We start from the raw sequence: 24,089 nt of genomic DNA on the forward strand, positions 1-24,089 counted from the left end.
ACCCTAATCCTTTCTCCTGAGGCCTATGTAGCGCACAGGACTCTGAGCCAGAACAGACATCTGGGTGCTGAGTCAGTCTTGTGACCCACTTGCCAGGACAGGAAAACCGAGGCCAACTCCGGGGCCTAGGCTGTTTGGATAAGGTCAGTGCTTCAGCTTCCTCCTTAAGCTTCCAAGAGCAGGTCACGGTGCCCAGCCACACACACCTGGCAGCGAGACCCCTACGCTCACATTTGCTCTTTCCAGTTTTTCACAGGGCCGCGATCCCTGCACATCCCTTTCCAGAGTCCTTGCAGATACGGCCAAGAACAGAGAGGGATGCAGCTCTTGGCTCTGGGAAGAAGCTGGAAAGTCACTGCCAGTTGGGAGTGGAGCTGGGGCGAAAGTGCACGGCGCTTGCTGTGACCTTCACTTTCCAGCATGAAGCTAAGAGAATGTGCTGCTGGAAGGAGCCTCTCCTTTCAACGAGTCCCACCCTGACCTCCTTAGACTGCGTACAGCAGGCTGGGCTTTGTGTGCCTGTCTGCCTGCCCTGGGCCTTGCCTGCCAAAGTCTCCTTCTCTTTCTGGCCTACTCAGCCTGAACGTTTCTGGCCTTGCAAGGGCTCACGGACTGACCTTGGCTTGAATGGCTTGGCATTAGCTCTTTCATGCTCCCCGGCAGTGACTCACTCCTAAAGCCCACTCTGCCAGGTGCAAGTGCAGAGGCCTTCCTCCAGGCACAAGGACAGGCGTGCCCTCCCAGCAGAACAGCATGCTGGAGAAGGAGGCACCAAAGCTGTTACCACTGTCTCTTGAAGACAAGACTGTATGCCCTCCTGGGGGGTTTAGGCTGAGGGCTGCTGGGAGGCTGCCTAATGTTTACAACTGAAAAGCTGTATGAAAAGTCCCAGAAAAGGACCCGCAGTCACTGCTAGCAGCCTCAGACAAATGGGTGCTTTAAAGGACATGGCATTCTCACTTCATTACACTACTCCCTAATGAGGCATAAACAAAGACACAGGACCCCTCATTTCTATCTCTCTTGGATAGCAGATCCACTGAAGAGCTTTAAATAGCAGGAAAGTGGCCATGGTATGGACTTGAAATTTTAAAACAAGTCATGCCTGGGGGTGTGGCTCAGTCAAAGAGAACTTGCCTGTCATGCGCAAGGTCCTGGGTTTGATCTATAGAAACATGAGAAGGAAAAAAAATCTGCAAACTTACAACCAGGCCCAGAGACTCAGGTGCCTGTCTGTAATCATAGCACCTGAGGCAAGAAGATGGCTGTAAAATCAAGGACAGCTTCAGGGTATGAGCTTGAGGCTAACCTCAGCTACAGAGACCCTGTGTTTAAAAGCAAAGGAACAAAACCACCACCCTAACCACTGAAGAAGAAAAACGAATGAGAAACCACAGCCAGAAGAGTGGAGAGGAGGCCCCCAGGACTGTGACTGCTGTTGCAGATACCCACACAGGCATGTTTTTCCAGGCCCACCACACTGCCCTGCCCAATGTGCTGAGAATGACTGAGAACAGTAATTCTTAATGAGTCTTCCTCCCTCTACAGCGCCAGCATAGGAAAGATGTTTCTGCTCAGTAGTTATTTTTTGGCTGATGATATGAAAGTCTGAGACCATGTTCCCAGAGCGAGCCAGCTTAGGGTCTAACTCTGGCTAGAAGCCAGCAAGAGGGGATCAATGAAGCAAGTGCTTTGCTGTCTGCTCCCCCACCTCGGGACCCTCATTCTGTCACCCTCAAAAGCAAAATCCTTACAAGACCCGTAGATTCTTAAGTCCCTTGAAGGCACCTTCAGCGATGTGGCTGATGGCGTTGTGGCTGAGACGCAGGACACTCAGGCTGCTCAACTCAGCCAGGCTCTCCTCATCCAGGCGCGTGAGGTTGTTGAAGGACAGAATCCTGAGGAAGAGATGAGGAAGACAAATGTCACCATGAGTTGTATGGATGTCCTCTTCGCTCTTGAGCAGTCACACCACAACTGGCCAGGTATCACTGGGAAGGACACACTTCAGCATGTCTACAGGAATCCTGAGTAAACATGGCCATGCAGACAGAAACCCATCAGGTCAACATTCACCTCGTCTGATAACCACGCGATTATGCAGGTCATGAGACCAGTGCCACAAAGCTGAGGACTACTGCTTACACACACTGCAGACACCTGTCATACAACCCAAATCTCAAGGTGCCAGGCCCCTCCATTTCTGGTCTTAATTTAGGCAACGCACGACCCATCTTGGCAGAAACTGACACACTGAACAGAACCTGGTTCTGCACTAAGCAAGGAAGCCACAGCTACACTCCCTGTATCGGCCAGCAGAGGGCACCACGAGCCACTGCCTGGAACAGCCACACCAGGGCCTCCTATCTTAGCAGGGTAAGACCCTGACACTGAAGACCTGGGCTGTGACCCCTACACACCTGAACAGGGATCATGGCCAAAGCATATATTTTGCCTGTGTTGGAATCAATCTTCTTCCCAGCACTGCTGCAGGTGCTACCCTGTGCTGAGTGGTGTGTGATTTTAGTTACTGACAGTTGCAAATGTTAATTCTGGACTGGTACAAAAAGAAGAAAGTTGAATTAACTGAAGATTATTGCAGCTTTAAAGCCTGCAGTGAACAATTATTCTGTCCCTCTTACATAAATATGTCATAGTGTCTTATCAGTTGCAAAGACCTGGCAAGAGTCCAAAATTATACCCTCACCTGCCATTAAAGCATTCAGCTTAAAGGAAGAGCACGAACAAACTGGAAAACAATCCTTCATCTGGCTCTGTTTTGTAATAAGGAGCAAATTGTTAGGACTAGTCTAATATGCTCCAGTGACCTTTACTTTCTCTTAGGGCACAACAGACAGTGTCACATTGTCCACAGGCAGGAAGGGGACGAGGGAACTCAGGGTTTTCCTGGAGTCTTACCTTTCAATGCAGCTCTAACTCCAGGGCTCACACCGTCCTGGTGTGCTTCAGAGGCCTGTCCATACTTAGGACCTAGACTGGATACTCCTTTCCCTACGACTTCTAGCCCCCAATAGAAAGCCATGAGTAAGGAGGTCAAACCACTCAGTCCCAGGAGCAGGAGTCAACAGCAGCATCTCTAGGTAGCAAATCACTACACCCAAAGGATGAACACTAACACAGAGCCTAAGTGAAATGAATGCAAAGCAGTGGGCAGGACTATGAATTCTGAGTAATGTGAGACATATATACTGAGGGTGGTATCCTCAGAGAAGCCCAGAGGAAAACAGGCTGCAAGAGTCAGCATCACATTCAAGTGCCTCAAAGTATGCCTGGTGAAGTAAACAAACGCAAGAAAGGCTGGTCAAGTGGGCGTTCCTACCAGACACTTGCTTTGGTAGATAAGTCTTTTCCTGTACCCAAACCTAGCCAACCAAGATGGGGGCTGGGGGAAGCCAGCCTTCTGAACCTCTGAAAAAAATAACCCTATTGAACCACACAGCATCTATTAAACTTTAGAGCTTCTACATAAGGGGCAGACACAAAGGGGCAAAGCTATCTGCTGGCAATGAGGGGAGGCCTAGGCCATGCCCTCCAGATGGTCACAGAAGTCTGTCACTACCATTCTTAGAAGCAAGGGCACAGCCTGGGAACCAACTTCCCAAAGGACCTGAGAGACCCTGGATCTCCACACATCCACTTCTGCCATCAGGCATTGGGAAGCAAACAGGGCAGGAAAAATCCCAGTGCCCTGAGGAAGTGTCTGGGGAAATGATGGCGCAGTTCCCAGGGCTACACAAATCCTTTGGCTGTCAGCACGTCACCATCTTTTGGTTTCACTGTCCTACTCGACTGTGACTTTTTCACTCAAGAAATGCACGTGAACTGCTGTCACTCAAAAGTGCTGTGATGACAGCATCTAGGCTTCTGGTCTCCGGCACACCCTCTCTTTCACTACTGGCTCCAAGTCTCAGAATGGGGGGAGGGAAGGCTCCAATGTGGGACTTCCTTCCTGAACTGACTCCAGCCTTCCTGCCTCTAGGCTGCCTCCTCATTTGAACCGTGTCTGGTTCCTTGAGCTCAAGAGGCTTCACAGGTCCCGTCACTGATCGCTTGGGCCCAGACTTACAATTCATGCAGCTTCTGACAGAAGCTCCAGCCATCGCGATGAATTCGAGAGATGGAGTTGTTGCTGAGGTGCAGCTGGTGCAGGGCTGTAAGGCCGTAGAGGGAGCCACTGTTCACTTCCACCAGGCTGTTGTACTCCAGGTGCCTGCAAAGGTGACACACATGGTGAAGAGGCCGTCACTCTCGTCACACAGAGGTATATAGGAGGAGTCTGTGTCAGATGTGGTGGTAGGTTCAGGGAAGGTAACAGAACAGAGAAGTATGCACAGTTTGCTCCATGTTCAGCATTAGGAAGGACATTTCAGCCACCAGAACTTTCTTTTGTCCATCTGACTTTCTCCTACTGCTCAAAGCATGAATGCTTAGTATATTTTTTAAAATCCTAAGAAGCATACCACCCCTCACTTGTATGGGCTTACTCAACATAAAAATCAAGTGACAGATAAACAGTTTTCTTCTCAGAACTCAGCAAGTGATTTTTTTTTTTAGACTTCAGATCCCAAAATGCACATCCAGTTAATCTAAAGTGGAAAGTGCAAACAGCAAGAAGCCAAGTAGCAGGTTCCTCCTGTGCATGCCATACAAAGTGGGCATGTGTGGGAAGGGGCAGTCAGTGGGAATGCTTCTGATGATGAGACTGGGCCAAACAATGGTGACTGTGAGCCTAGGCTTCTAGCCTTAGTTTCCACTACAAAAATAATAGCAGGTGAACAGGTTATAATGTAATCTGCACGGGAAGCAGGGATTGAGGGTGAACCACTAACGGACATGGGTAAAGGCCGAGGTGCAGTGTCAAGCATGAAAACCAGAGAGCCAAGGAGAGCTGGTTACAAGCGACTGCCTCACAGAAAACAAACTTGACTGGAGGGGGGCGGGACGCAACACCGCTTTCTCTTTACTGCCTGGACTCTACAGATTCATTACTTTTGATTTAAACAATTGTAGAGACTTAAAATCAGAAGATCAGTAATTCCTCCTCTGTTCTTCTTTTTCACTTCTGGCAGCAGGCAACTCTGCTGATGTACACATCTGGCTGGAAACTGCCCTGATAAAAGTGCACATCTGCACTCAGTCTCTTGATTAGCTCACAAGATGGGGACAAATCTCCCAGGATGAACTATGCGTTTTAGCCCACCTGCACATCAAGGAAGAGCACTGGCTCAGCATGAGGAAAGAAGGGACTTCCGATAAGGTGTGGGAGTGGAGAGGATGTGGTGATGGAATCACTGTACACTTAGACTCAAGGAGGAAGCGGGGGTGGAGAGCCAGCCCAGCTCCCTCCGCTTCTTTAGCTGACCATGTGTCCACTAAAGACCTCCTCCTACCGTGCAAGGAAAACAACCTACGGTTCGGTCTGTTGTGCAGAAAAGGGCCCAAAGGGTAGGGGGCGGGGTCTGGGTGGCCACCACTCCCAGTATGCAGCTGAGTGAGTGAACGTGTAAGGACATGCTTGCTCCTCCCAGAGCCCAGGAGGGACCCCTCACTTACAGCACGTGCATCTTAGACAGCCCCCAGAAGGCACCGTCCGTCAGCCTGCTGATGTTGTTCCGCTGAAGCTTCAGCACCTCTAAGCTATCGAGGCCCTGGAAAGTGAGGCCCTCAATCAGCCGGATCCGATTCCGGTTCAGGTCCCTGTGGAGATTAAGCCTCCGGGTCAGAACATCCCATGTGCACACCTAGCCTGCACCACTCCGAGTCGATGGGGAACCGTGGAGGAGGAGTCTCAGGGGAACCAAGGGCACACCTCTGCTGGCACACTGACACTGCCAGCAGCCTGGGTGACGCGGTAAGAAAAGCACAGTGAATGTTGCATAGCGAGTTCTTTATCACCCTGGTACCGGGGGAGCGTAAGCACCCACATCTCTTCCCTGAGAAGAGTCACCATCCAGGGTTCTAAAGCAGGCCCTGCACATGACTCATGAGGAACACTCCTTAACTGAGGTGTCTCTTAGCTTAGCAACAGAAATCCATACCAGATGCTTCAACTCAAGAAAGCCCTAACCACTGGATATCAAATAGCAGCCAACCTTCCACTTGGGGCATCCGACAGACCTCCATGCGATGAACAGAAGTGACTGTTTATAGAGAAGTGGGGAGGCAGGGCACATACACACTTGGCCCCAAGTCAGAGCAGAGCAACCTTACTTGACCAAGAGATATCAGGGATCTGGGTCAGCTGGATCCCATTAGCAAATCCGGGTAAGGTGGGAGAGCACAGCACTAACTAGAAAGCCCTTAGTTTCCCTCAATATTTCTGCAGCGTCTTGTGACCCTGCCTCACACACAAGTTCTTTAGTTTCTTGGACTGAAGAGAGCAAGGCCAAGCTCCAGCACGCAGGGGAAATGGAGCTTGGAGGCGTGGGGACAGGGCACACTCCACCCTGCGCCAGCCTGACGGGCAACTGTGTCATTCTGTTTAAACCAAATTTTGAATTTCAGCTCATTTTCCTGAAATATACTCTTCTGCTAAAAGGAAGAAGCAGAAAAACAAAGAAACAGAGTTGAAAACCCTTTCACTGACTGGGGAATTTTAGTAAGTGTATGTTTTCTGGCACTCTATGCCATTTTAAGATAACTGGAAAGACACTCACATAAATCCTTTGATACAAACACAAACCTGTTGCCCTTCGAACATTTAGGAAATGAAGAGGTGGCTGACTCTGGTCAGGTTAACGTCACACCAGATTGTTCCAGAAGGGTCATGTCCAAGGTACAGACAGCCTCAGCCCATTAAGCCTCACTAAGACCCTGAGATGAGAAAGCCCCAGGGTAGGAGGAGTGCTGCGTGCCACTGTAAGGCAGGACTGCAGCATCAGGGAGGACAAGCATGGAAGCACGTGGGTCTTTTCCTCGGCCATCTGAGGCAGCCTCCCGGCACCAGACCCAGCTCCTAATTTGCTTTTATTGGGTGTTGCGGTAGGGTCATAAATGATAGTTTATGCAGAGCTCTACCAAGGGGGGTAAAAGTGGGGTGGCGATTGGTACAGGGTCCTTGGGGAAATTTGGCCTCCATAAAGTTTGGCTAACCTTAATTAAAGTGCAGGTTTCTGTACTCACAGTTGTGTCAGCCTGGGTAGCTTGAATGCTTTCACAGGAAGCTGGGTGATCCTGTTTTTGCTCAGACGAAGAGTCAGCAGCGACCGTGACAGACCATCAAATGCTCCAGACTCGAGGCTGCTGATGCGGTTGCTGGCCAAGTTGCTGGAATGATTCAGAGAGAAAATGTAGTGGCAGTAGGAGACCTTCCTCACTCCTTACAGCACTGGACCCAACTGGGTTCTGCTAGGAAGCATGCTAAGACACACCCAGGGAGACAGATCCTCACTGAGTTGTTGACATTATCTGGAGGCTTCCAAGGCCCATCCTGACTTGAAGACAGGGAACCCAGAAATGCTGGTAGCAGGGATGCCTGATGAAGAGAAGATGCTGAGGTAGGCCTTGCTTCAGCACAATATACACTGGGCTTCTACTGATGGGAACAACCCCAACCTTTATCCATACCAGCTACACAGCACAAAGCCTGCCTCAGGAGACCTGTAGGACTCCTTCCTCACTCACTAATTCAGGCTGGCCAGAAAAGCCCTAAAAGCAAAAAAAAAAAAAAAAAAAAAAAAAAAAAAAAAAAATTAGAGGCAAGGTCAGGTCAGAAGGTTTACTTACACTTGATAAACAGCCGTTATCTATTCCTGAAGTGGGTCTGAATGTATGGCTTATATAACCATTCATTTAAATAATTCTAACAACTCTCAGAGGCACTTAAGAGTCCTCTGTGAGTCCTTTAGAAATGGACATATTCACAGAGCTACCCCTTACGCAGGTCACAGGTACCTCCTGTGACCACACAGGAAGGGACTGTCTCAAAATACATGGCAGCGCACAACTCAGATGCAAGCAGCTCACAGAACAAACTGCCAGGTAGTAAAGAGACAAGCCACAGACGAAGAAACAGTCTCCTCCCAAGAGGCTACCTCACACATCTCTTCCTGCCTTCCGCATACAAAAAGCTTTGGTGAAAATGAGACAGACTAGAGAGACTCTTCGACCACAGTGGGTTGCGTGCCAAGAGGGAGTCAGGCACTTCTGTTCCCAGCATCAGGCAGCAGCCCAGAGCAGGGCACATGAGGACTCTGCAAGCGAGGCTGGACTGTTTGTTCTTAACACTCCAATTAAGGTGCAATCAGTGTGATGGAGACAGCAGTCAACAGCTGCCAAGTTGAAAGTGCCCTCTGTATCTGTGCATGGAAAGGACAGTGCAAGCCAGCACAGCATTTGGTGGCTTCGTTGTGCCACACGAGAAGCACCAGGTGGTAGCTGGCCACCTTTTGAGAGCCCCCTCCCAAGGCTTCATAGAAGCCCAGGCCTCTTGTTCCCAATTCTTGAGCCTTGATGAACCCCCAGAAAGCAATCACAACTGTCCCTAGAGTCTCAAAATGACTTGGAAAAGATGTGCAAAGTGTCATCCTCCCCAGGGAGAGGGGTCACAGTGAGCCCTAAAGCAGCCTTGCAAATGAGCTGCAGAATAACTCAGAAACAGCAATGAGGCAGGGATGTAAAGCACTCATAGCTAGAAACTTGTTTTAGCTTTGGTCTTCAGATTCCTCCCCAAAGCAACATTTTCTTCCTACTTGCAGCAAATGGATTACATAGGTTTAACTTACTCATTCCTGTCTACCATCCACTCCGTGTGAGGCAGGTACGGAGACAGGTTTAAAAAAAAAAAAAATAGACATCTACATAACTGCAAAGCTGAGTAGCTGCCCTCTGCAAAGGAGCCAGCCACAACACTGCTTCTTCCAATGGTCTCAGATGCTAGAGAGACAAACCCTTTGAACCTCTCTGCCTCTGACATGCACCCACTAATCACCCAACTCTTGCTCCCAAGCTTCTTAGGGAGAGAGCCCAGAGCATGAGAGCAAAGCTAGACTTTGTCAGCAGAGAGATTGGCCAATGCATAGTGAGGGCTGCCCTCCGCCTGTAACAACAGAGAGTACTCTGGTGTTAGAAATGGCCTAAAATGGGTGCCCAAGGGATCATGGGTAGATCATATCCTTGGCCTGCCAAAGGTCTGTACAATCTTATGAAGTTAGCCAAGCCAGCACCAGAGTGAAGCAAGAACCCATCCCGTGTCTAGGACTAGGCATGGGCAGCCACTACAAGGCCTGGAAGCTGAGGTGTACGGATGGCAGAGACACTTACAGCTCCCTTACACGCAGGCCACTAGGGAAATAGGAGCTCCGGACTTCCGTAATGTTGTTTGAACTGAGATCCAGCACTTCCAAGGAAAGGTATGACTTCAGCTGGCTTCCGTCCACACTGAGGATCTTGTTGTGCTGCCTGAAACAGAGCAGGAGGTGAGACAGCAGCCGACTACCCCCATGCTGTGGATTGTGCACTACCCAAAACTGTTTCTGCAATTTTACTTTTACCTAAAATTACAATTCAGTGGCATTCGATGTGTGATCTATTCCTCTTTCTATTGCATGACCATCTGCTGGCTCAATATTATACTCAGGCTTTTTCTGTGCAGAATAACCTCTTTGCGCAAGTACTATGCCTCAGCTGTTCCACCCAAAAGAAGAACATAATGTGATGACATGCCCAGTGTCCAGCAAAAAAGGACATGCCAGTGCACCGAGCTGTCCCAATCCAGCATGAAGACAGATGGGAATATGTCTGGATGAGATGATGACGACCAGACCTGACTCTGAAATGAGACAGGAACTCATTGCTGGACCCCGCTGGATACAAATACCTGACTCTCCACGCTTGATGACTTTGGGCCTTGCTTTGCTCATCTGAAAGATGAAGCCACAATCTGCTACCTGAAACCACGCTGAAGCATCTGGTGGACCACTGTGGTGCGTAACCTTCTGCTATGACTTACTCATGCTTTTAGCCCTCTTTCTGCAAACCCCCAAACCTAACTAACCAACACTGGCAACTTATCAGGAGAAAGCCAACAAAGGACAACGGAGTGGAGTGAGGAGCTGGGCACTCTGGCTGGGTCACAGTGAAAAGTTCGCTGGGTGGCAGTACTGGGACTGTGGGTCTCAGGCACACACTTGGCCAGCTATGAGTAAACCAGGGCAGCTCTCCAGCCAATCAAAAGCCTTCTGGAACAAAAACCAAAAAAGCCTGGTGTTGCTTACCAAGTGGCATCTCCTTTAAACAAACACTTGACCAAATCGGTTCCAACAGGCATAAACAAGGCTGTCTCTCCCAGAAGCTCGGGGACTCGCAGGCCCCTTTGTTCTCTTCACAACTCTCCCAGGCCCTGAAACTCAAAATGTATTTGCACAACTGTGCTGAGAGACAAACTTCCCTGAGAGGAAGGACCCTGGTCCTTTTACCTCTCCAGGCCCCTCCCCTGGCTACTTCCTGAGTTCTTCAGTCATGTCTTTAGTAAAGGCAGGCTCTTCAGTTTTCTCACTCCAAAAAGAAAAATAGAAGCTTTATTATGTAAAGTATGGGAAGAAAAAGAACAAGAAATAAAGGCCTCATCCGGGAACTCTGATTATAGTACCAGGGAGCCAGGAAGAGAGGGCCTGGGCAGAGAAAGGACAAGCTCCACACAAAGAGTCTGGCACTCTGAGGCCTGACACAAGCAAACCCTGGGACACAGTCTTGCCCCTCTCCTCTCCCCCACACCTCCCCTCAGTCTCTTCTGCCTTTGTCTTTTGTCTCACGCTTTTTCTTCTTTCTTGGCAATATATTTATCCACTGAACCGCATTCTAGGCCCCCATTCTGGGTAAATGCCACTGTTAAGAAGACAAGACATTTTCACACAGTGGGAAAAAGTTCCCCACTGAGCGGAGCAGCCATGGAGATGGAAAGACTGTGTGGGAGGGAAGCGTGAGCTGGGAAGGATGACAGAGAGAACCTGCCAGGAAGAGCCAGGTGGGGTGATCAGGAGCTGGGTCAGACTTAGGAGCAGGCTGAGCCAAACCAGGAAGGACTCAGTGGGCAGAGTAGAGATGGGCAGCCACCAGAAACGGGGACAAGAGGATTAGACATGGGACCTTAGGAACAGGGCACCACAACAAGAGAAGACAGCCAGGTGAGCAATGCCACCTGCAATCAGTTCCCAAACCAGAAGCCAAACAAGCCAATGAACACATGTGGAGCAGGGAAGACGCCTGCAAATCAAGCATCTGAACAGGGTGAAGGCTCAGAATATAGTCAGCTTGCATCCTGCAGGGCCCACACCTGCAGATTTAACCAAATGCGGCCACAAGATACTTACTCTGGAAGAAAAAAAATAACTATGCCTGTACTGTACACCTGCAAATTTTTCTTGTGATCATTCCTGAAGCAATACAGTAAGACAATTATTTACAAATTATTTGCACTGAATTGGGTATGAAACGTAATTCAGACAATTCAAGCCTGTACACAGGTACACACAAATACTGCATTGTTTTACATACAGAACTTAAGCATTCTGGGTTTAGGTATGTAGAAAGAACCTACAACGCAACAACAAAGACATCCTGGTTAAAAATATCAGCATAGGGGGCTGGAGAGATGGCTCAGACCTCTTCCAGAGAGCCAGTGTTCAGTTCCCAGCATGCAGGTCAGGCTGCTTACAACAGCCAAGGGAGATCTGATATCATCTTCTGGCCTCTGCAGCCACCCTCAGCCATGGAATGCTGTCACACAAGCACACCACACATAAAGAATATAAGAATAATATCTTTAATCAGCAGAGGACTTAAACAGAAGTTCTCCAATGAAAATACATAAATGTCTAACAGGTACCAGTGTTCCTAAGGGAATACTATCAAAGGAGCATGCATCCATGAAAATGTGGAGAAATCAGACTACAGCTAGCAGAGGGGGAGTGAAGGGTGCTTTAGAAAACAGTACGACCATCTGAAAAAAAACAGCACAGGATCACCACCTTTGATCACCCCAAAACAGAAAGCACATCTCAAGGGGACATTTTTCACGTGTTCACGTAAGTATTATTCGGAATAGTCAAAAGATGAAGCAGCCCAATGTCCAGTGGCAGATGAACAGATGAAGAAAGTGAGGTTTACTCTACATTATATCTAAATGAGGCCTAACCTGCGTGTCACCTTAGACGGGACCACATAACTGAATGTGTGGAGGTTGCGAAGATTTGGTAATATATTTCTGAATGTGCAATGACGAAACAGTACTTCAAAATCAAGCATGTAATGAATCCGCGATGTTTCCAATGGCACGCGTCTGTGGTGTAGCACACGGCTTCGCTGCCGGCTAGGTTCTGAACACCAAGGCCATGCTGTGCATGTCTATATGCTACAGAAACAAAATCTCAGCTCACAATTGAAACGACTGTCCGTTACAAACTCCAGTGTGTTTACTGTAATGTTTACACATACGCGAAGGAAATGTTTCAAAATAACTATGGCCGACTGTCAGTAAACATTTAATCTGTGTACCTATTTTATATGCCCATATGCCTACCACTATGTAAATTTTGTTATTAAAGGAGCATAATTGTTTAATTCTAAAAAACAAAAACTTAAATTTTCCTGCTATTACTGAGCATGTATCAAACTAGTGTATCTCTGAATTATATTCAAATGTTACATTTTAAAAATTGCTGTTTCCGTTGCTGACCTGAATCTCTCCCACGGCCCCCCCCCCCCCCACACACACTTCTTTGGTGATTTCTGGCTTAAATTAGGATAGAATTCCCAACAGTTGGTGCATGGCCCTAAACATATTTCTACTATTTTGTACAACATATATAAAATAGCACTTTATAATAAATTTTCTAAATTTATAAATTTTCTCAAAGATGTATTTATGTGTGTATGTGTGTGAGAGGGGAGGGGTACAAACCTGTGCATGTGTGCAAGCCTGAAGGAGGGATTGGATCCCTCAGTGCTGGAACTACAGGTGTTTGCAGAATGTCCAGCATTACATGGATGCTAGGAGCCAAGCTCTAACCCTAGTCTTGAGGACTGCAGGTTTGAAGCTAACTTCAACCACGCAGCACATTCTAGGTTGTTCCAGGTATCCTAGGCTACACGATAAGACCTTGTTTCAAAAAGGTAGAAGGGAGGGCAGGCAGGCTCTAAAAAATAAAATGCAAAGGTGGATACAAAGTCAGAAACTTAGAAAAAGACAGTGAAGAATGGCTGGCAATGGGCATAGTGTTTTAGTGTTGCAAAATAGCAAACAGTTCAGGAAAACTACTAAACTTTCTGATTAATTTTTTAAATATATATTTTATCATAATTAAAAAACAACACACACTATTTAAAATCAAGCAAAACAAGTCTTGGTTTCATGAGACTCAACTGACTGCAGCCCTCACTTAAGGCCTCCAAGGCACAGTATTGGTCTCAGACCTGCCTAACCGCCACTTCCTATGCTCTGCCCCATGGCTGTCCTCACTGGGCAAACCCCAGGGCCTTTGTACTTCCTGCTCCTACTGCCTGGACTGCTGTCCCTCCAGCGTTCACATGTCTTATCCCTTACTCCCTCTGGATGAGTGGGGCCCTTCCTGACCACCTTTTCTACAATCACACACCTGCACGCAGCCCCAGTCACCCACCCTGACTTCTCTGCACTCTGATCACCACCTAGTCCACTGGGTGCGGACTTATCTACTCTTCCACCATTTTTCCACCGTGGCATGGTGCCGTGAAGAAAGACATGCCTCTCCTCCCGACCGTGCCTCCAGGCTAGCAGGGCACAAGCTGCAGGATAGGTGCTCAGTACAGGTCACCAAGAGTACACGCAGCTACATGCAGTGTTAAGGGCGAGCACACAAATGGGATTCACCTACATTCTTGCAGCAGAAACTGCTACAGCCAAGAGCTTCAGGCAGAATCAACAGGAACAGGAAGGAGTTTGTCATGGCACAGGTCTCGTGACAGCCCTGCCCAGATACGAACACCTACACATCGTGTCCAAGGCGGCCCAGCTGCTGAGAACACACACCACATTCTCTCTGCTCTCAACTACACCTTGGGCCCCAAGCAACTCTCTCTGAACACTCACCCAAGCTCAGAGCGTGGGTGCTGAAGCTTTGACCCTGCAGAACTCTGCACCCTCCTTGAAGGACAATCAGTGTGAAGGCATATGGGATCCGTCTGAGGACCCTTCTTGCTCTGAAACACAGCACAGGCCTACGGGAGATGTGCGGTGAGTGTTGTCACACACGTTAACAGTCAAGTGGTGCCACTTGAGGTGTGAATGTTAGAGTCCCATTTGTAGCGTACGAAGGCTGATACAGCCTGGCATGTACTAACAGTTGCTCAATAACATGAGTCTCTGTTTCATTAGTCACATTGTATCCTCACAAGCAAGATGTGGGTCTAGTTCAGAGCAGTCCCTTTGGGGGGGGGGGGGAATGAGTGAGAACAATGAATGGATGACTGGTTCCCTCCAGTTTCATTGCCACATTTCAGTGCAAATAGGCAAGCCTGGCTCCCCTCTTCTTCCAGGAACAAAGGACTGAGTCAGAGCTCACTGAGGAACCAGGCCTGCCACAATTGTAAGAATGTCGTCCCCAGCCCCTGGAACAACCAAGCTGTCTCGGGGAGCCAGACTTCAAAGCAGCTCTAACCTCCAAGACTAACCGCCAACCAGCTGGGGCAGTTCCCACAGCAAGCACACAACCTTGGCCCATGAGTGCCAAACACCCCCAACACCATTTCTTCTTGGTAGCTGGCCCTGCCTTCTAGCTCTCCACCCCTACATGTAGAGAAGAGGACAAGCATTCAGATCACACTGGGAAGCCATCCCACCTCCTTCCTGAAAGCAGAGGACCAGGAAAGCCCACTCAAGACAGCAAACCATGTCACAAAACTCACTTTTTGTCTGTTTGTTTGCTTAAGGCAGCGTAGCCCAGATCAGAACACACTCTATTCCTAATGAATATTTAAACAAGTCGTTTTATATCACTTATTAACTGGAGTGCTCACTTCCCAAGAAGGCCCACACTCATCTCCATAAACTCTGACTCATCTCCAAGTTCTTAACCATAGCTGATCAGTTGCTGTATGTCATATAGACAGCCCTGGGCAAAACAGTGAAACCAAACAGCAGTTTAACCAGGTAAATGTGACTACCATTTCTACTTAGATGATTCAAAGCAAGGAAGACTCAGGGCTCTGCTGGAATTTACTTGATTCAGGTCACAGCTCAGATGCAACAGGAGCTGAGAGGCATGCCCAGAACTTGAATCTTGGCCTGGCCAGCTAAGAGGTTCTCCCAGCAAGTTCACAGCAAAGCTTGGCTCTATTTGCATACTAGCTGGCTGGCTCTTTTTAATTTTAAATATATGCATGAGTTTTGCCAACATGTATGTCTGTGAACCGCTTAAGCACCTGTGCCCACAGAAGCCATACCCCCTGAAACCAGAGTTAGAGGCAGTTTTAAGTGCTGAGACTCAAAGTGGGGTACTCTAGATGAGCAGCAAATGCTGTTAACTGCTATGCCATCTCTCCAGCCGCTAGCTGGTTATTTCTTGAGCAACTCTGATGGGCCCCAACTTCCCAGGGTTCTACATGAACAGCATGGGCTCCCCAAAGACCACCTCCTCACAGACAGCAGCCAGTCGGCTACATCCATCTACTCGTGAAGCAGGTGATGCTGCGGGGTGACACATGCACCCCTTACAAAAGCAGGAACAGTGCAAGCCAGGGGACAGCAATGGCCTCATCAAAGGAACACTCACAAAGCCAGTGACTCTGCAGTCAGGAATTTTGGGCAGTGGGGCGGCAGCCTGGTCACGTGGCACTCACTTCCCTGTAGTGTCAGTTTACCCCTGGGGCTACCCTCTGTGGTGAGGAAAACTTAGCGCAGCAGAAGCCTGTTAAAGCAACACCTGCTGAAGGCTTCAAACACAACGCCAGTCTTCAAAGAGGAGGGCAGGCATGATAAGCTCCCTGCACTCGGCCACATTTTCAGAGCTGAGGTTAAATTAGACAGTAAAACCGACGGAGGCATGCGAAACCAGCACTTAAGACTTCTTATCACAGCGTCTGTTCCACTACAGCCCGTGAAAGCCTGGTTCACAAAGTCCTCTCAGTAGTGTAAAAGATCTTATGTCAGAGATCACAGCCAGGAAGGAGCAAAGAGTGAGTGGATCAAAGACACAGGGACATGGTAGGTCAAGTGGCAATTTCTGGTTCCTGAAATTATGCACCTACTGTCTATACCAGCAAACTTACTCTGCAAGAGGCCAGGTGGTAAATAACTTAAGTTTTGCAGGCCATGTGGTCTTTGTCACTACTCAAATTCTACTTCTATAGTGTCCAAGCGGCACAGAAAATACGAAGTCAGCGTGGCTGCGTTCCACTGCTGCTTTACTTACAGAAACAAGCAGGAGACCAGGACTGGCTACTATCTGCCACCTTCTTGACAGCAGGGCAGAGAGACTCTAATTTTAGGCTTGACACAGTTTTGTAACTGTGTGTAAGTCTCCTTTCTCTACCTGATTTAGCCACCTGCAAAACTGGGCTGAACATCTCTGTAGAGAAATCCTCCCTTTCTTCCTCTGCCCATGTCGACATCACCAGCTGCGCTCTTCACTGCTTATCTTTTCTAGCTCTCCAGAAGTAAATGAGACCCCAGTTGCCAGCTTTGGTGTGTTCTCCGAAGATGACACAGGTATTCTGAAGCAAACTGAAGATGGCCAACTCACCAGTCCTTACATCCAATCACTGACGACCTTTAGTTCTTTCTTTCAAATCTTGACTGTGGACTCTTAGCAAGAAATACAAAACCTTCCATAATTTTAAATCACTAAAGTTAGCAAAATCCAAATTACAGCTCTTTGTCTGAACCTCTGAAGAAAACGCAGTTTTACACAATCTAGACCTTAAGAAGAAAAAAGTGTACCATACCAAGCTACCTTCAACCTCCAGCCCACCATTCCCACAGCCATCACGGGAGACAGTGAGACCCTCCACCAGACCAGCTTTGACTGCCTAGAGCACTTTGCACACCCTGGCATTGCTCTAGGATGCTAAGACTCCACCAGGTAGCACACAGCTCACTGCTCACACACAGCAGGCACTCAAAAGCTGGTCAGAACAACTGAAGGCACCCACCCACCCGCAGGTACCGTGGACACTACAGTATAGCTTAACTCATCACACATGTAACTGGCACAACGTGAGACAACCGGAGACCCTCAGTGAGGGTAAAACAGTGGAGCACTGAGTGGCCCCTTGTGCTACTTAGGGAGGTGTGTGCACTCAAGTGCCTCATGATGTGTAAACCACAGCAAAACCACAATGCAGATGATGAGTTCAAAAGAGCAAGGTGCCCCTGGGAAGGCCACATTATACTAGCAGCTCTTTATTTATAAACATTTTTACAATGTAAGTCATACATGAAGAGTTCAGTGTGTTTTTATAAAAAGCTCATATACAACCCACATGATCAGCACTCACATCAAGTCAGAAAACTGCCACCTCCTGACATTCTCTTAGCTGTTGCTCTTCTCAAACCAAACCTGTAACTTCTTCCAACCATGAACAATTGTTCCTATTTCTGTGCTTTATATACACAAATTATTCTGCATAAACTCTTCTATTTCTGGCTACTTTTAGTCAGATTTTAAGAAGCAAACAGACTGTTATTTTGAGAGAGTGAGTGAGTGAGTGAGAGAGTGAGAGAGAGGGAGGGAGAAAGGGAGGGAAGGACGGAGGGAAGGAGGGAGGGAGGGTGAGCCCCCCGCCCCCCGTATGTGTGTGCCAGAGTCTAAAATGTAGCCTAGGCTGGCACTAGTCTCACCATCCTAAAGCTTGGGCCTCCATAACCCTCTTGGGATTACAGGCACAGGCCTCCAGCCCAACTGCAGCACAGTATTTCTACTGAAGAAATACACAGACGTTTCTTTTCTTTTTAAGCAGCACTGGAGTATTTCCAGCTGGCACTATTGTGAAAATCATAGTCATGAACACAGGTAAGTCTTCCAAATGTTGGCGCATTTCCGTGTGCTCTCTGGTAGGCGTGCAAGGGCCAGTCCTGATATTACACGTAGTCATCAGGCATACACCTATCCAGCCTCACAGTGACGCTGGCAGACTTTTTGTAGACTAAATTCTTCAAAGCTAAAATAAACCGGAGAAATGGTTCATTCCACCCATTTCATGCTATTTCAATTAACCATTTTCAGAAGCCACACCTTGCCCCTGCCCCCCACCTCTCAGTAAAATGTATTATATTACAAGGGCCAGTAAGATGGCTCAGTGAATAAAGGCACTTGCTCCCGAGACTAGCAACCTAAGTTCAATCCCTGGGACCCACGTGGTTAAATGATTACTGAAAATCAGCCTCTTAAAGATTGCTTGCTATCTATCTATCATCTATCTATCTATCTATCTATCTATCTATCTATCTATCTATAAATGAGTGTTTAAAAAACTTAAGTATTAGGAATATAACTCAGGGCTGCAGAACATGGCCAAGTTAAACCTAATTATCTTGTTTAGCAGTTAAATGAGGAGGTAATAATGTGCATAAAGTGATGATAACACATTTAAGGTACAAACTGGCAAGAATAAGACGAGATCAATGCCCATAAGCAGCAAGGCCCAGGAGTTTTAAACCAAGTGAGCACAGAAGACCTTCTAAAAGGCAATCTCAAGAAAAGCTCAACTTGACAATCATTAAGTATTGTTGCCCCACTCGCCTGGTTTATAAGCATCTTCCTAAAGAGAAAACCAAAACCATCGTATGAACTGACAACCTGCTTGAAGTCACTGGTGTCTTTTAAGAGACGACCCAGCTCAGATGATCTGGTGAACAGGAAGTGAGAATCAGAGTACTCGGGTCTCCCGCTCCCTGCCTCTCTCTTTCTCCTGCTGCTAGTGAATCACCCGTTCGTTCCCTGGGGAATTTTGGCAGATTCTCAGCCTGGCTGCAGATGACGTTCTAGATCTGTTTATTCAGGTGGAGACTGGATAAAAAACAAGAGCAGCCCAGTGGCAGGATAAACAGCCTCCGCCAGGCAGGGTCAACCCTCCTAAGGCAGGACTGGGCTATGTCAGCCAATCTCCCAGCTGGCTCACTTCCTTCAGGATCACTGACCCCCTTGGGGGTCTTCAACAGACAGTTTCCATTAACTTTTGGGAGGGAGGGCTGATGCCAGAAGCCCATGTGAATGCATGGTCCCAGAGACCCAGCTGCAGCAGATCCTCCTTGGTTCTCCCAGCATCGGCTCACAAGCATTGAACTTCTTAGACGCTCCAGGTCTACAATGAAGAAACATAGGAACAAGCAAGGAGCAGACCGCACCGTGCAACAAATCTAGAGCAGTGATTCTCAACCTGTGGTTGCAACCCCTCTGGGGGGTCTAACAACCCTTTCACAAGGGTAGCATATCAGATGGCCTACATATCAGAGATTTACTATTTATAACTAGCAAAATTACAGTTATGATATAGCAATGAAATAATTTTATGGTTGGGGGTAACCACGATGTTAGGAACTGTATCAAAGGGGTTGCAGCATTTGGAAGGTTGAGAGCTACTTGCCTAGTGACCCAGCCCAGAGAGAAGTGGTTCATGAAGGCACAGTCCAAACTGTTAAGAATGTTGCTGCGTCCCACATAAAGATGTACAAATAAGACAGTAGTGAAAAAAATTGCCTTGAGGGAAATGTACACTGCTGGGTGAAAAGGCTTCCTTGGACACACTCTGAAGAACAGCATTCTGAAAAATTCTGAAAGATAAAAACACTGAGACAACTAGGTTGCCTAGAAGGGACAGGGAGGAAGGTGGGACAGATAGATAACATGGAGGTCTCCGGGTACTCACTGGACAGAATATGCAATGCCAGGGGACCCCAACACAGATCACACACTTTAGTTATCAATTATACATCCATTTTTGGTTCATCAAGAATATATAATGGACCACAGCAAGACAAAGGAAGCGAACTCTGGGGTGAGGGGGGTGCTCCAGGAATGCTGTGTGCTTTGTAATCACTCTACAAACCCGCAACTGCTCAAAAAGTATATTAGTTAAAAATAAAATCCCAGCCAGGGCTGGATGGCTCATGCTAATAATCCCAGCACTCAGGAGATGAGGCAGAAGACTGAGCTTTGAAGCCAGCCTGGGCCACCTAGTGAGACCCTGTCTCAAATCTCAACCCCAACATCAAAAAGGTCTCCTGAAGTATCTCGTAGTTCTGTGGTCACTGCAGCAGAATTCAAGGTACACACTGGCTGGGCGTTTTCACTCCGTCACTGCTGTCTCTCCAGGATGCAGAAAAGCGCTAGGGACACAGAAGCTGCTCTATCGGGGTCTGTTGAGCATCGAGTGAAGGACAACTCTAACTCAACCTCCTGACAACTGCACAAAACCATCAAACTTAACATTTTTAACAAAGAAAAGGGATTAAAAGTAAAGCAGAGAATTAACTTTCTTTTCCAGGTAAGGAACCAACAGGCAAACTTTAAAGAAAACTGTGGGGAGAAGTGGGTTTCTGAATTACTTACACCTTTCCTGTGTTCACTTAGCCCCAAACTGTGAGGTTCCTTCATGAGTCCAAGTTAGAGACACTACACATCAAGGCTAGCTACTGTTTCTTTTTGCCTGGCTCTGAGAAAGGAAGCTGAGTCACCTGAGTGTCTCCTGTAAAGTGCCTTTCCTTACCCTCAGGAGAGTTCCAATCAGATGCCTCTGACCAGTGTGATCTGAAAGCCACGGCTGGCATTTCTGAGGGCTTGGACTGCCTTCCATGCTTGCAGGAAGGGAATCTGTCCTGGTATCTGGGCAGGGCAACACAGTGTCTGTCAGAGTCAGGAGACAGAAATCAGGACCAGCCACTTCCATTGCAATTTCCATCTACACACAGACATCCTAAATGGAAAAGCCGCAAGTGTTTCTCTTTCCTGGTCAAGGCCACCATGGCCTGGAACCAGATGCTCTCTCAGCTTTAACTCTCCCCAAACTGTTTTTCTTGTTTCCGATCCTAGCCACTTGCACCTGCTACTGCACGAAATGCATACCCCTCCACTAGACCATAACACAATGCCAGGCTGTCAAGCTTCCAGCCTTGGCATGGCCAAAGAGTCAGGGGTGCTGCAAGGCTGGCCTGGCCTCTCCTGACTTACAGTACACAAGTCTAAGGCCAGTCTCGCACATGGTCAGGGCCATGGTCCATGCCTGTAGGAAAGAAAACTCCTACACAGGACAACGAGGAACAACCAAATCTCCCAGCCCTCCAGGCCTGGGCAGCTGTCTCTGGACAACAAAACCAGACAAAGCCAGGCTACTGCCCAGTCCCTCGCCCTAGCAGTCTACTAAGTGAGTTTTTCTTCCTGTTTATGGGATGGGTGGAAGGAGGGAGAAAAGAAGGGAGGGAGGGAAGAGGGAGGAGGAAAGAAAAGGTAGGCGACTGCAGGATGAGAAGATGATCTATCAAGGTCAGCAACAAACTTCAGCTACTCTGAGCATGCAGCTGTAAGGAGTAGGCACCCCCCAACTAAGGGCTCTATCCAGCAAGGGTTCCGTGAGAGAGACCCCCACAAATGCTGGTTTGTGAGGGGAGCACCGGAAGTCCGAAAACCAATGGGCTCTGTCACCAACCCTTGTGGTCCCTTCTTCCTAGTGACCTCACCATCCAGGACCAGATGGAACCAGGATGAAAAACAACAGGGTGACCTCATTCCACACTCCCAAATGAACACAGCCTCTACGAATGGCCACTTCATGTCTTCCTTGGGGATCAAGTACACTCAGGAGACCGTCCACCCACTGTGGTAAGCCAAAAGGCAGGATGTATGGGTTATCAGTGCGCATGGCTACCATTCTAAAAGCTATGGACAGAGAAAAGCAGGGCAGCAATCAAATCTTCACACTATTTTGCACAGTATTGATGTGCTTGCTAATTAGGTAAATGAGCGTGCGTGTGTGTGTGTGTGTGTGTGTGTGTGTGTGTGTGTGTGTGTGTGTGTGTGTGTGTGTGTGTGTTAATGTGAATTTAGATGCTGAGCTGTGGGACCTACTTTTTTTTTTTTTTTTAACTATTTTCTTAGAATTTATTTTTATGTGTAGAAGTGTTTTTCTTGAATGTATGTCTGCGGGTGTGTGTACAGTACCCGCAGAGGACATCAGAGCTTCCAGGCCTGGAGTTACAGCCAGTTTTTAGCTGTCATGTGGTTGACGGGAATTGAACATTGGTCCTCTGGAAGAGCAGCCAGTGCTCTTGACCACTGAGCCATTTCTCCAGCCCCCGTGGAACTTAATCTCTAACTGGAAATGCCTAAGTGCCCAGTATGTATGGGGCATAGCCTTGACTGCTTCGCTACCTGCACACCACCACAGATGAGGATTCTGGGTACTAAGGTCTGGAGCCTCCTACAGAGGCCTGTACCCTAGCAGTCTCACAGCATGTGAGCCTACTCCACTGCAGCTAGAACCTGGTTTAAATTCACTGGTGCCTACCCACAGACCGGCTTACCTCGCCTTTTTTTTTTTTTTTCAGATGAAAAATATCTGTACATGTTAGCCCAGAAGGTGAATCCCACACTCCGGTGGTGTGGGATAGCCTCAGGATGGAGGCGTGCAGTAGTCAGGCCCTTGGGGGAGAGATCATCACTGGACAGAGAATCTCCTATCAGGGAGAGCATGCCCTGTGCTGGGCCACCATGTGATCAGAACAGTGGCAGGACCTGTCTCTACAGATGTTAAGGAAGCCAGGGGACTTGTATATTCTCCTTGTGTCCTAATGGTGACCCACACAGCTCTAAGGACCTTCTCGAGCCTTGACCCCACAGCTATAAGCGCGTTGCTGCTCCTCTACATACACTGAACATGACCTAGGCGATCAGCTTCCCCATGCCTATGAGGAGGGTGCCTCTCGTTTCCCAGGCAGGAAGTATGACAGCACAGAAGCAATCTTCAAGAAGCTTTCACCCTCTGCTCCCAACCATGTCAGGCAGGGGTCATCCAGATCCAAACTCAGAGGCTACACCCTGGCTGGGAGTCATCCAGTAAACTATGGTGCAAGCCCAGGTGTTCTCAGACTCATAGCTATGCTGTTCTGTGAGCAGAAGACACACAAGATGCTCAATCATACAGCCAGTGGCTAAGAACAGAGAGGCAATTGATGGAACCAGCGTGCCCTGGAAATTTCTTCAGGGGCCACCAAAGGGCCGCCTGTCTTCACCTGCCACTGGCACGTTGCCCTAAATCCACATGCCAGCTTCGAAACATCCCTACAGTTCCAGGCAGGGGAGGAAGCTGTTTCAGCATTTGGCTGCAACCTCTAAGACAAAGTCCTCTCCCTCTGGGGAGTTATACCATGATGTACCTTTAAAAATAAAACCAGGCCTGCTTCCTGCCTCATCTGGAAGACTTTTGATCTCCTGATCATATGATTTAGACTTTCTCTTACCACGCAATTTCCCAAGCCTCTCAGCATACAAACTAAGTGCACTTGCAGCATCAAGGACGGTCTTTTAAGGGTGTCCTCCTTATCCACCTCATAGACGGCAAGACTGCCACAGCATCAGAGCGGCACCATAGTCAGTGCCACTGTTCTGCACCCCAAGTCCACCTCATCCAGTCTGCTCTGCATTCCCACAGGACAGCACATGTACTCTGTTTCTGCCTTGGAATGGCATGCTTTAAAGCATGTCATCGTGCACTTACATGTCAAAGGTAAAACTGCAAAATAAACGAGGAAAAAAAAAGAGGGAGAAAATCTTTCAGCTTAGAGCTAGGCAAATTCTTAGACCTGATCCTAAAAGTATAATCCATAAGGTAAGACATTAATGCACTAGACTTTACCCCCAAGTTTAAGCTATTTACAATGTTAACAAGTTTGTACTTTTTAATAAAATACCAGATAAGGCAAACCACACATCCAACAACAACAACAACAAAAAACCAGTATATAGAATATATAAAGACCTTATAGGACTCAAACACCAAAACGTAAAGTAAAATAACTAGTTTGAAAATGTGAAAAAAAAAAAAGAAAGAAAGAAAGAAAGAAAATGTGAAAGTTAGCAAGAAGTCTGACAGCATTTCAGCAC

General features: G+C 47.9%; 1 protein-coding gene across 2 annotated transcripts in view; it reads right to left on the reverse strand.

The window, feature by feature from the left end:
* Positions 1-24,089, reverse strand: part of Lrig1 (leucine rich repeats and immunoglobulin like domains 1) — a 103,198-nt gene that overhangs the window by 18,805 nt on the left and 60,304 nt on the right. For both annotated transcript variants that reach the window (XM_051154950.1, XM_051154949.1), the window contains exons 4-8: positions 9,283-9,420; positions 7,144-7,287; positions 5,575-5,718; positions 4,088-4,231; positions 1,755-1,898 (exon numbers count right to left, since the gene is read on the reverse strand). In XM_051154950.1, the coding sequence (XP_051010907.1) occupies positions 1,755-1,898; positions 4,088-4,231; positions 5,575-5,718; positions 7,144-7,287; positions 9,283-9,420 (714 nt within the window). The remainder of the gene's footprint in view (positions 1-1,754; positions 1,899-4,087; positions 4,232-5,574; positions 5,719-7,143; positions 7,288-9,282; positions 9,421-24,089) is intronic.

Source organism: Acomys russatus, chromosome 13, assembly GCF_903995435.1.
Source record: "Acomys russatus chromosome 13, mAcoRus1.1, whole genome shotgun sequence".
Classification (NCBI taxonomy): domain Eukaryota; kingdom Metazoa; phylum Chordata; class Mammalia; order Rodentia; family Muridae; genus Acomys; species Acomys russatus.